Source organism: Dermacentor silvarum, chromosome 1 (genome assembly GCF_013339745.2).
Source record: "Dermacentor silvarum isolate Dsil-2018 chromosome 1, BIME_Dsil_1.4, whole genome shotgun sequence".
In the NCBI taxonomy this organism is placed as follows: domain Eukaryota; kingdom Metazoa; phylum Arthropoda; class Arachnida; order Ixodida; family Ixodidae; genus Dermacentor; species Dermacentor silvarum.
The window spans coordinates 341,740,670-341,753,409 of NC_051154.1; the positions used below are offsets into that span (position 1 = coordinate 341,740,670).

Below are 12,740 nucleotides of genomic sequence, written 5' to 3' on the forward strand. Positions count from 1 at the left end.
GCACGAGATCGCGGGATCGAATCCCGGCCGCGGCGGCCGTATCTCGATGGAGGTGAAATGCAAAAACGCCCGTGTGCTTGCGTTGTAGTGCACGTTAAAGAACCCCAGGTGGTCAAAATTAATCCGGAGCCCTCCACTACGGCGTGCCTCATAATCAGAACTGGTTTTGGGACGTAAAACCTCAGAAACAAGAATAATAAACTGAAGTTTTACTATCGTATTTTGATCGGGTTTAAATGCGAAGCATTTCTTGGTGAACATTTGCTACTATGACAGTATCTCTCTATCTATCTATATATCTATCTATCTATCCATCTATCTATCTATCTATCTAGCCGCCTACGTCTTTGTGCTCTCATGGTCGTTTCGTTAACTTGGTATGTACCAAAATTTGCATACTATGACAAGAGTATATGACGAACATAAATGATATGTCATGACATGAATGTCATTACATGCACGTCATATAGGTCATGAAACAGCCGCCTACGTCTTGGTACTCTCATGTTTTTTTCGTTAACTTGGTAGGTACCGAGGAAGACAAGGTCGGGCACCTGCTCAAGGGCATAGCAGAGGATGTCTACAATTTTCTGATCGGCAAGGACAGTCTCGCTTCAGTGTCTGATGTCATGAAGCACTGCCGTACGTTCGAGGCGCTGAAGATGCGCCGAATAACGCCAAAGTTTGGCCGATTGGCCAATGTTACCACTGTGGCCAGCATCGATATGAGCTCTTCATTTGACTTGGCGTCGACCATACGACAGATCGTCCGCGAAGAGCTAGACAGGCACACCGAGACGACACGTCGCCTGCCTGATGTCTCTGATGCCTCCTTTTCGCAAGCCCCGGCGACTTCACCACCTTTGAATGGATGGCAACCGTCTGTCAGCGTCGCGAATGTGTCAGAGTACCGACACGCACCGGCATCGAGAGGCCACTACTCTTCGGATACCCGATTTGAACCTCACCCTCGTTACGCACGTTCCTCGGGACGCCCCACCACTGGCAATGCTCCGCGTTACGACCCAGTCATTCGTCCTAGGCGTGCAGACGTGTCTGACAGCTCTGAAGACTACCGCAGAAGCCGTCCGCTTCCGACATGCTACGTCTGCGGCGTCCTTGGCCATATATCCCGTTTTTGTCCTCAACGCCAAAGGTATCCGTACGATCAACTTGCTGCCCCAGCCCCCAACGCCCAATGGCCTTCTATGGCGCAATCGCCTTCTAGCAGCAACTTTTGGCAAGGAAGCTTACGGAACCGCTCACCTGCCTCTGATCGTAGCGTGACGCCACCTCCTGTTCCTCGATTGCACCGGTCTCCTTCACCACGGCGTCGCGCAAGATCACCACCGCCGGAAAACTAGAGAGCGCGGCCAATGGAGGTGAGGTCGCTGGAGATTCGCTGCTGAAAGATATGCCTCCACCTGTGTTTATGTTGAAGAACAAAGTGAAAGTCCTCGTTGATGGTGTGTCTACATTGGCGTTAGTGGACACCGGTGCTGTTGTCTCTGTGATGAGTCTCGCTTTCCAAAGGTTATTAGGACGCAAAGTGGTATTTCAATGGAACCAAGTGGCAACATTTTGTGGCGTGAGCGGGGATTCGTTGCGGCCTGTTGGTTTTTGCACTGCACAAGTGTCATTGGGTGGTAGAGTTTTCACGACTGAATTTACAATCCTCCCCCGTTCCTCACATGATGTTATATTAGGTATTGATTTTCTGCAGATGTGCGGTGCCACCGTTGATTGCCGAACAGGGGAGATGTTTGTGAGTGGTGACATTTCTTACGAGCTCATGCAGGATGCTCCAAACGAGGATGGCGCATTTCATGCCTGTGAGGACACTCTCGTGCCTGCTTTGTCAGCTGTGTGTGTGCCGGTGGGCTGCGCTACTACCACTCATCGGGCCTTCGACGCCACAGTAGAGCCGGCGTATTTACCGTGCACGAAGAAGAACATTTTTCTGCCACATTGTCTTGTGTCTGTTGCTCAGCGGCGCTCCAAATTATGGGTTGTCAACCCTTCAGGCGAAAACGCAGTGGTACCTGCTGGCATGAAGCTTGCTTCCTTCAAAGAGCACAGATCGACGCCCGTCGCCGTGCTCACAGATGCTCCACATACACGAGTTGACATCTGCTCGGAGGACTCGAAGATTCTGCCAATGATCAGCAAGTCGATCAGCATGGACGAGCGCCGTACATTAGTGAACGTCCTGACTAAACACTTAAGCATCTTCGACTTCGCCCAGGGCGATAACGCGCCGTCCATTCCTGCGTCTCGAACCAAGCACAGAATTAACACGGGGTCGGCGCAGCCTGTTCGACAGAAACCCTATAAAGTGTCACCGTCAGAGCGCCAGATTATGGACGAACAGGTTCACGAAATGCTACAGAAAGGAGTAATTCAGGAGTCATCTAGTCCGTGGGCTGCTCCAGTTATACTGGTGAAAAAGAAAGATGATACTTGGAGATTTTGTGTGGACTACCGCCGTCTCAATTCCATTACCAAGAAAGACGTTTACCCTCTTCCAAGGATTGATGACGCATTGGATTGCCTTCATTCAGCATCCTACTTTTCTTCTGTAGATTTGCGATCGGGTTACTGGCAAATCCCAATGCACCCGGCGGATAAAGAAAAAACGGCCTTTATAACCCCGGATGGCCTTTTTGAGTTTCGAAAGATTTATGGACACAATTCTTCGAGGCCTCAAATGGCATATTTGCATGTGTTACCTAGACGACGTTGTCATCTTTGGAAGCACTTTTGAAGAGCACAACAGGCGCCTGGAAGTCGTCTTAGACTGCATCGAAAACGCCGGCCTAGTACTCAATTCTAACAAATGTCACTTCGGTGAGCGGCAGACATTGGTGCTTGGCCATCTTGTAGACAAGGATGGTATCAGGCCTGATCCACAAAAGACAGCAGCTGTTGAAGCGTTTAAGCCTCCTCGGTCTGTTAAAGAGCTTCGTAGTTTCCTAGGCCTCTGCTCTTATTTCCGCCGATTTATACCTGCTTTTGCCGATGTCGCCTATCCCCTGACTTGTCTTCTGCATAAGGACGCCGTTTTTGAGTGGACTCACGAGTGTGACGCATCTTTTCGTCAACTGAAGTTCTTACTGACGACGGGTCCCATCCTTCGGCATTTCGACCCAGCTGCACCAACAGAGATCCACACCGATGCGAGTGGCGTGGGGGTCGGGGGAGTCCTCGTTCAGCGATGCGGCCGGAACGAGCATGTCATTGCTTATGCGAGTCGTACGTTAAGTAAGCCTGAACGCAATTACACCGTTACGGAGCAGGAATGCCTAGCGGTCATTTTTGCTGTGCAACGTTTTCGCTCGTACGTGTATGGACGCCCATTCACAATCGTCGCAGATCATCATTCGTTGTGTTGGCTTGTCAATCTTCGTGATCCCTCCGGTCGACTCGCGCGCTGGGCTCTACGTCTTCAGGAGTACAACTTCACAGTTTCATATAAGAGTGGTCGGCGACACGCTGATGCTGACTGCCTTTCGCGAATGCCGCTAAACACCACTCTTTGTGATGCCGATAACTTTGATCACTTGATTGCTTCTTTGGCACCTGCATTCCCTGATAAAGAGACCTTCGAGAAGGAGCAGCGAGAAGACTTCAGCTTAGAGCCACTTTTCAACGAGCATGACTCCACAACAAGCCGTGGATTTTGTGTTCGTGATGGCCTCCTCTACAAGAGGAATTTCGCAACCACTGGTGCCCGCTTCCTTCTTGTAGTTCCGGAGAAGCTACGCACCTCTATTCTGCAGGTTATGCACGACGATCCTACCTCCGGACATCTCGGAGCAGCGCGTACATTTCATCGTGCCCAAGAACGGTTTTACTGGCCCCGAATGCGTCGGTCGACTGAAATGTATGTGGCCAGTTGCGCTCAGTGTCAGGCCCACAAACACCTAACTACGACGCCAGCCGGCCTCCTACAACCAGTGACGCCTCCGAGCTCTCCTTTCGAGCAAGTTGGAATTGATCTCATGGGTCCCTTTCCCCGCTCATCGAAAGGGAACCGTTGGATCATCGTATGTGCCGACCATCTGACCCGGTACTGCGAGACAGCTGCTTTGCCATCTGCCACCGCCAGCCAAGTTTCCTTTTTCCTCCTGCATTCGATCATTCTCCGTCACGGCCCTCCTCGAGTAATCATCAGTGACCGCGGCCGCCAGTTTACTGCAGATGTCGTGGAAGAGCTTCTTCGATTATGCGCTTCCAGCTTTCGCCACTCGACACCGTATCACCCGCAAACAAATGGGCTGACCGAGCGTACCAACCGCACACTGGTGAACATGTTGTCCATGTACGTCGCATCGGACCATAAAAACTGGGACGACATTTTGCCATTCATTACATACGCTTTTAACACAGCAAAGCACGAGACTACTGGCTACAGCCCGTTTTTCCTACTCTACGCTCGTCCGCCGCGTCACACACTGGACACCATATTTTCTTTCTCCAACCACGACGATCTCACCATCGCCGAGACTCTGTGTCTCGCTGAAGAAGCTCGACGCTTGGCCCGCGTACGTACTCTGGCTTCGCAAGAGCGGTCAAAAGCACGGTACGACAGGCACCATCGGGATGTCACCTATTCTCCAGGGGATCTAGTCTGGCTATGGTGTCCGGTGCGCAAACGTGGCCTGTGTCAGAAACTTCTTGCCAACTATACTGGCCCGTACGTTATTGTTGACCAACTCAGTGAAGTGAATTATCGACTGGCGCGTCTCACCGCAACTGGACGGCGCTCCGCCAAGACTGAGGTTGTGCATGTCGCTCGTCTCAAGCCCTTCACACCGAGAACTTAGCTGACTTGCCCGGCGGGCTTCGTCTAGGAGGGGAGGAATATTACAGTAAATGTAGCCGCATTAGTAGAAGAGGAGGAGTGTTAGCGGAGAAGACGAAGAAGAGAACTCTTCTTGCTCGTCGGAGGCTCGCCCTGAGGCCTGTTCAATAAACACCGTTTGTCGCGCGTCGTAACAATAGTATGACAGGAGTGTATGAAAAACATAAGGGATAGGTCATGACATAAATGTCATGACATGCGTATCATGTAGGTCATGACAATGACCCAGTGGAAAAGATTAACACTCAAAAACCACTGAAATGGGTTCGGACGTGGGTACTATGTGAAGGACACACTAAAGAATGTTGGTAGAAGTCATAGTTATGAGCATGACTCAGCATAAATGACAATGACTCCGCGAAAAAAGATTAACACTCAAAAACCACTGAAATGGGTTCGGACGTGTGTACTAAGTGAAGGAAACACTAAGCGATGGTGGTAGAAGTCATAGTTATGAGCATGACTCAGAAAAAATGGCAATGACTTAGCGAGAAGAAGATTAAGACTCAAAAACCACTGAAATGGGTTCGGACGTGGGCACTAAGTTAAGGAAACAGTGAAGGATTGTGCTAGAAGTCATAGTCATGAACATGACTCAGCAAAAATAAGAATGACTCAGCGAAAAAAGATCAACATTCAAAAAGCAATGGAATGGGTTCAGATGTGGTACTAAGTGAAGGAAAAGGCTAAGGTTGATAGTCGAAGCCATAGTCATGAGCATGACTAAGGCTTTCACCTTAAGGTCTCTTAGGTGTAGCCAAAGGGACTCCTGGGAACTCATGACGTGAATGTTATAACATGCGTGTCATGTAGGTCATGAAAGAGCCACCTACGCCTTCGTGCTCTCATGGTCGTTTCGTTAACTTGGTAGGGTCCCCGCACACTGCTTCGCATAACATCGATTCCAACAGGGCGTGGGATCTGCCGGCTTTTATTTTGATAAGGAATTAAGGTTAGGGCTAGCTCCCCTTTGCAGACCTATTTCGAAGCAAAAGCCACAAAAAGAGATGCGGAAGCGTTTTGTACACTGCGAAGGCTAGACATTTTTACATCATTTTGGAATTAGGACTATAATATCAATAATTTCGAGAACAAGTCGATGCGCCGTACTCGAGTGCCGCCATCATGCAAATGCAGTATGCAAATGGATTATTTGTGAGGTTAAACTTAGGCGCCCATCACCGTAATCATCATCAGCCTATATTTACGACCACTGCAGGACGTAGGCCTCTCCGTGCGATCTCTAATTACCCCTGTCTAGCGGTAGCTGATTCCAACTTGCACCTGCAAATTTCCCAACTTCATCACCCCACCTAGTTTTCTGCCCTCATTGACTGCGCTTCCATTCTCTTGGTATCCATTCTGTAATTATAATGGTCCATCGGTTATAGGTCCTACGCATTAGGTGGCCTGCCCAGCTCCATTTTTTCTTTTAATGTCAATTGGAATAACGGCTATCCCCGTTTGGTCTCTGATCCATACCGCTCTCTTTCTGTCTTTTAACGTTAGGCCTAACATTTTTCGTTCCACCGCTCTTTGTGCGGTCGTTAACTTCTTCGCGAGCTTCTTTGTTAACCTACAAATTTTGGCCCCATACGTTGGCACCAGTAGAATGCAATGATTGTACACTATTCTTTTCAACGACACTGGTAAGCACCCAGTCAGGATTTGGCGATGCCTGCCGTGTGCACTTCATCCAATTTTTATTCTTCTGTAAATTTTCTTCTCATGATTTTCTTCTGATGAGCCCCTGTGAGTAATTGACCAAGATAAACGTACTCTTATACAGACTCTAGAGGCTGACAGCGGTCCTGAATTCTTGTTTCCTGGCCAGGCGATTGAACATTACGTTTGTCTTCTATATATTAATATTCACCCCCACTCTTACAATTTCTCGGTTAAGGTCCTGAATCATTCGTTGCAATTCGTCCCCATTGTTGCTGATAGTACAAAATCATCTGCAAACCGAAGGTTGCCAAGACGTTCGCCGTTGATCCTCACTCCTAAGCCTTCCGAGTATAAGAGCTTGAATACTTCTAAGCATGCAGTGAATAGCATTGGAGAGATTGTGTCTCCTTGCCTGACTCCTTTCTTGATAGGTAACTTTGTACTTTTCTTGTGGAGAACCAATGTAGCTGTGGCATCTTTGTAGATATTTCCCAAGTTATTCACGTATGCCTCCTGTACTCCTTGATTACGAAATGTCTTTATGACTGCTAGTATCTCTACTGAATCAAATGCGTTTTCATAATCTATAAAAACTATAGAGGGAGGTTTATTGTACTCCACAGATTTTTCGATTACCTGATTGATCGTAAAGTTACATAAGCATGAACCTCGATTACCTTTACAACCGTAAAGTTACTTAACATTGAACAGCATAATGAATATGCGTGATGGAGAAGTCAGCGATGGAAAGATATCAAACAGCGAAGAATAAAATCAAGACAGGAAAGCTTTAGGATAATTCAGGCAGTGCAGTAGCATTCAAAGCCAGATAAGGATGTTTGAGAACAAAGTGTTTGTCGATGATGAGGATAACATTTGCCGATGACCAACTGTAGACAGGTAGCGTGGGATAAAAACAGTGCGTATATTGTAGAATATAGCACTATTCATCCAGAGGTCTACGAGGACGTCGCAACCCAGCGCAATGCCACGAGCGTTAAGAATAATAAGGGACAGGTTAATGAATCTGTGGTGTAGAATACTAAAAACAGGTCCAGTGTTGGAGGTGCTAAAGCAGGGAACTCAGAAAATAGCATCTACTACAATCAATTTATGCCAGGACTGATGGCTTGTTAATAAGAACTATGGGCCTTAAAGAGCCTTGGAGTGACCATAATAAGAGCAGAAGAAAGGCAGAAATAAAGCGCTTAGTGGCATTCGCCTCCATCCGCTTCAAAGATGCTCATAATATCCACCTATCCAGTTATCTGACGCGAAGCGGTTTCCAGAGTTTGACAAAACGCTTTGATACGGCTCCGTCTGTCTTCGCGATCATAAATGCGATCTTACATGACATGACAATCACTAGGGTTGCGGGGTACCTCGACCGGCTTGACGTGCAGAGAGCCATTGTGCCAATGCTGAATACGACCACCTCCGTTGTCGACCTGATGTCCGTCCCTGAGCCAGAACATCTTTGGTGCAGGTTCTCCATTGGCGGCACAGTGTAGCCACAGCTCATCGCCTGCGGCCACTTCGGTGTACGACGGGGCCTCCGCTATCACAGGACTGACTGCGCGGGCCACAGCACAAGTGTGAACGCTATGAAGGTGTGAATGGTTTAGAAAATAGCACCCGGAAATGTAAGACCTACCACTATATGCACAGATAGAAGGCGGAAAAAAAGGGAGGAGGTGGGGGCATCTCAAAGTGCTGTGATGCCACTTACTGGAAAGAGTAGGACAAGGATGCAGGATCAGCTTTCAAAGTTGCCCAGGGTCTAATTACAGAATGCTTAGGTACAATAATTGTTATTATACAAAACAAAAGCAAGTGATCGAGACCAACGGCGAAAAAGATTCGGCATTTTGTACGAGGGCAGCGTAGAATGTAAGTACCGATTTATTTTAACGCGAGGCACGAGCATACGAAATAAAATTCAGATATAGTAATGCATCAGCCATTATACTAGGCGTGAACTTTCCTTTTGTATGAATTAGTCGTAGCACAGGGCCAATTCTTGAATGCCAGTATAATGCTAATCTGCCGCTAGTTACTGAATCCAGGACGTCACCTCCACATGAGCCGCAGCATCGCTAACGCAATGTTGACCAGGCGAATATAATGTTGTTCTCATGCAGCAAGCAGCGGCTGGTATCCGAAAACATGGAAGGAGAGCTTAGAAATTATGAAGTGTCAATTTTTTGTCAGCTGCTTCTCTCACACATTCTATCACGTGTACCATAACGAGAGACGGCCAGTCAGTACAGTATTCATCGTGCACATTGAATAGGCCTGTGCCGAATCGCCCGCACCATCGCCTGACCATATCATCGCTCATTACAACTGATTCTAACATGTCGTACAAGTATCAGTGGATTTCAGCCGGCATCACCTTGTTGGTAAGCAAATAAAGATTAAAAAATGCTACAGAAGTTCTGAGAATTGTCTACTATGCGTAAGCATTCTTTGGCTTGGCTGCTACTTCGTTTTTCCTTACTTATTTAGTTATAGCTTATGCTGCTATGCATGTGTGCCCATCGCTAGTACTCATCTATTACACTATTATAACCATTACATGTGTTAACCTGACCAATTATGTACTTATTTTACAGATAAACCATGTCAACGAAGCGGAAACACCGTCACAACAGTTTTTTTTTTCACATCACAGTTTTTTTATTTTCTATTTTTTATTGTCCTTTTTTGTTACGACCTTGGCGTGGCGACGGCGACGTCACACATTTCTTTTCTTTTTTAAAGGCTACCAATCATCTACTATTATACTATTATCACATCTACCATTCAGCGATTCTATCATTTTTTTGTACTCCGCAATCCCAAAGCAGGCTGCTTTGCTCGCACACCAGTGATGCGGGAAAGTAAGCTTTCAAGGCGGCATGACGAGAATGGTTATCCTTTTTATTATTTTTTAAAATGCGTAAGCATTTCTATGCTTACCCAACGAGAAAAATCGTCCATCCGTCCATCCGTCCGTCCGTCCATCCGTCCGTCCGTCCGTTCCGTAAGATGATCGCTTTGAGATAGCGCCCTCAGCAGTGAGCGAATTCACCTCCATGCTACGTTTCGCTTCAACACGAGCTACACAGAGCACACGAAGCTGTCAGCACTCGCTGAACTGAGCCCCCATCGCAGATCACTTTCGAGATTGGGGCCCGCGCGTCTCTCTTCAACGCGAACTCAGTGGCGAGAAGACAGCGCACACGAGGCTGTCAGCTGTCGGCGCTCTCTGTCGCCATCGCAGATCACTTTCAAGATACGGCCCTCGCGGCCGCACCAGACGCAGTCGCCGCCGCCGCCGCTGGAGTGCAGTTTATCACCGCTCATAATGGTTCGACGCGGATGGATAAGGCGCTAAAGAGCGATAACGGCTTATAATGATCGGAGCGTGATCAGCGCACCTGGCGCCACCACCTGCAGTAGTTTGCTTGCGTCATCCATTCACCTTGCAACCCCGTCGGCAGCAGTTCGATTCGCCGCAGCGCTGTCATTTGTAATGATCGAATTAAGTTTCATAACATTGATAATGACACCGGGCTGCATAGAAATGAACAAGTGGCACGATGCTTACGCATGCTTAGACTACTCGCAGAGGAGTTTCTGCGTAAATGTTTTTTCATATTGAATTCCTTTCTTAGAAGTTCTAAAGCTACCAATCATCTACATTTACCCTATAATAACGACTAAATGTCTTAACTTTGATAATTATGCGTTTATTTTACAGATAAAGAGTGGGACACTTTTCGTGTTGTTACGGACAGATTTTGCTGTGATACTCGCCAAAGAATGCTTACGCATTAAAATTTAAGGCCAGGAACTTCGCATTCTGTGGGAGGTTGTATCAGGGAGGCCAGCGTTCCTCATTGAGCTAAGAAAACCGCTTCTAAGGCACCGCGCTAGCACGTCCTTGTCTGATAACTAAAACCGGCTTTCCGATTTCTTAAGCAATGAAAAGATTTCTGGCGAGGCAATGTTTTTCCAGCGATGCTGCGGCTTAGGCACAGGTGAGATGTTTTGAATCGCTGGTGGCAAATTAGCATCCCACTGGCATACAAGACATATTTCTATGCCACAACAGAATCCTACAAAAGGATGCTAAACGTCTGGCAAAGTAGCCGGTGCATAACGCTGTCAGTGTGAAGTTATTCTGACGGCGCTTTCTTTCTATTTGAACATCAGTCACAGAAGCGGGGAAGTTAACATGTTAAGCTTTCTTGGCTTAGTTTCCGTACATTTCGTACTTCATGCATTGTGTCGAGAATTCATAGGTGGCTCTTAGCTTAAGTGCTTGCCCTACAAAAAGAAAATAATGTGACATTTGCAAACAAAAAAAATGTCGCAGTTTCGCCCGAAAGGCGAAGCATCAATTGCGATACCACATTAGCAGAGAGCTATTCGGAGTAGGGATGGTAGTTTTATCGGCTGCATAAACTTGGCCACATTCGCTTTCTAACTGAATTGACAAGCGTGGTGTCATCGCGCACAAGCAAACATGAATAGATTACACTGAATGATCGCAGACAACGACTGTCAAAACGCTGGCAGCAAGCGCAGCCGCCGCAGCGGGCGAAGGTTCATGCGGTCTATCGCTTCAACGGAAACTGAGCGGCGAATGCACAGCCATAAAAAGGTCAGAGCCGTGTGGAGATGAGAGACGGTGCGGGCGAGCGCCACCACAGCCAGTACAAGCATAGTTGTTGGCAGAGCAGAAGCAGCCCCCCCCCTCCCTCCCGCGCTGCATTCCAGCTTTATTGCTTTCGCGTGGGAGATTGCGTTGCCAGTTCCCCTTGCACCCGGTTGCAAGATACGCATTTGGTCCCTTAGCATAGCGCGGCCCGCCTCCCTCCCTCCCTCCCATACCCCCACGGCCTTTCGTGCGACGGTCGCGTTTGCTTTGCGCTGTGCGTTCGCTCTCCGTGATAGCGCGCGTCCCCCGCGCGCTTTCACTCGCGCATACGGCGCGCGGCGACAATTTTATCGCCCGCGGAGTCTATACGGAACCTCACGGCGGCGGTAACGACGACGGCAGAAATCCGGTTGAAGTGTCCATGTAAATGCTGTCACAATAAAAAGTGATTCATGTAAACGCAGTACGCAGAACCGTGGTATCAGGTCATTGTGCTCGTCAAGCGCAGCCGAGAGCACAGTCGCTATCCGTGACACAACAGTGACTGCTCACTCACCTCCGATCACAACGTTTGCTGTGGCCTTATGCTGCCCGGCACCGTTCTCGGCCACACAGGTGTACGAGCCCTGGTCACGTGGGACAACGTTGTTCAGAACCAGCTCACTCACGCCGTCCTCCGCTCCGGTAGCATACGTTTCTGCACAGTGAAGCGGAAATACTACAATATCATAGACTTACTGCGACGTGGTAGTGGAACAGCGGACGCGCACTTATAATCTCCTGTTTTATTTTTTTAAAGCGAAGCTTTGTACCTCTACCAGCCAAAGGTTCTGTCGTGTCCCTCGTTGTAAGCAAAAAACGATCCCGACGAACCGCTAACAATTGCAGGTATAGCAGTATAGCTTACTTGAATTCAGGCATTCAGCGTACAACTAAGCACTCGTTTTCGCAAGAAAAACCACAAAAAAAAATGTGGTTGATCCCTCTTATATAGGAATCGGTATAGAACACGAAAGTGAAACGTGTCTTCACAGAAGTAGTGTAATGTTTATTGCACATTGATATATAATGTCTATTGGTGTTTTGTGGCTAAAGCGCCCTTAGGCGTTGATGCACCCACGCTGACGCCTGGTGGCACGTCTCCTCCATCACGACTACCAACGTCGATGACCATGAGCAACCGTCGTGCATATGGAAGCTGCACTACGCTGCACACGCTAGCACAACGCGAAAGACGAAGCACGTAACTGACACACTAATACAACGCGCAAGACAAAGCACGTAACTGAATCGTCACCGAGTCAAATCAGCGCGTACAGCGCGTCGTAATTGCAGCCTCCGCGATCAACTTCAGAAACATTTTCAGAGCTAAATGCGGAGGCCACGCTCCGCTTTGCTGAGTACGGTGAACGCCACCTAGGTGGCGTTGGTAGTGCTTCTCGATGCCAGCGTCCCTTCGAATGCTGGCATCGAGGCGTCGTAGTGCTGAGACCACCGAAGCGTTCACTGTCGGTGCGCGTTAGTGTCATAATGCAGTACTTCTCTTTTCTGCTCGTAGGC

The 12,740-nt window shown here is 48.1% G+C and overlaps 1 protein-coding gene across 1 annotated transcript in view; it reads right to left on the reverse strand.

Annotated features, from left to right (window-relative positions):
• Window positions 1-12,127, reverse strand: part of LOC125942325 (hemicentin-1-like) — a 55,005-nt gene extending 42,878 nt beyond the window's left edge. The window contains exons 1-2 of the mRNA XM_049660482.1: window positions 11,737-12,127; window positions 7,915-8,105 (exon numbers count right to left, since the gene is read on the reverse strand). Of these exons, the coding sequence (XP_049516439.1) occupies window positions 7,915-8,007 (93 nt within the window). The 5' untranslated portion in view covers window positions 8,008-8,105; window positions 11,737-12,127. The remainder of the gene's footprint in view (window positions 1-7,914; window positions 8,106-11,736) is intronic.
• Window positions 12,128-12,740: the final 613 nt, after the last annotated feature.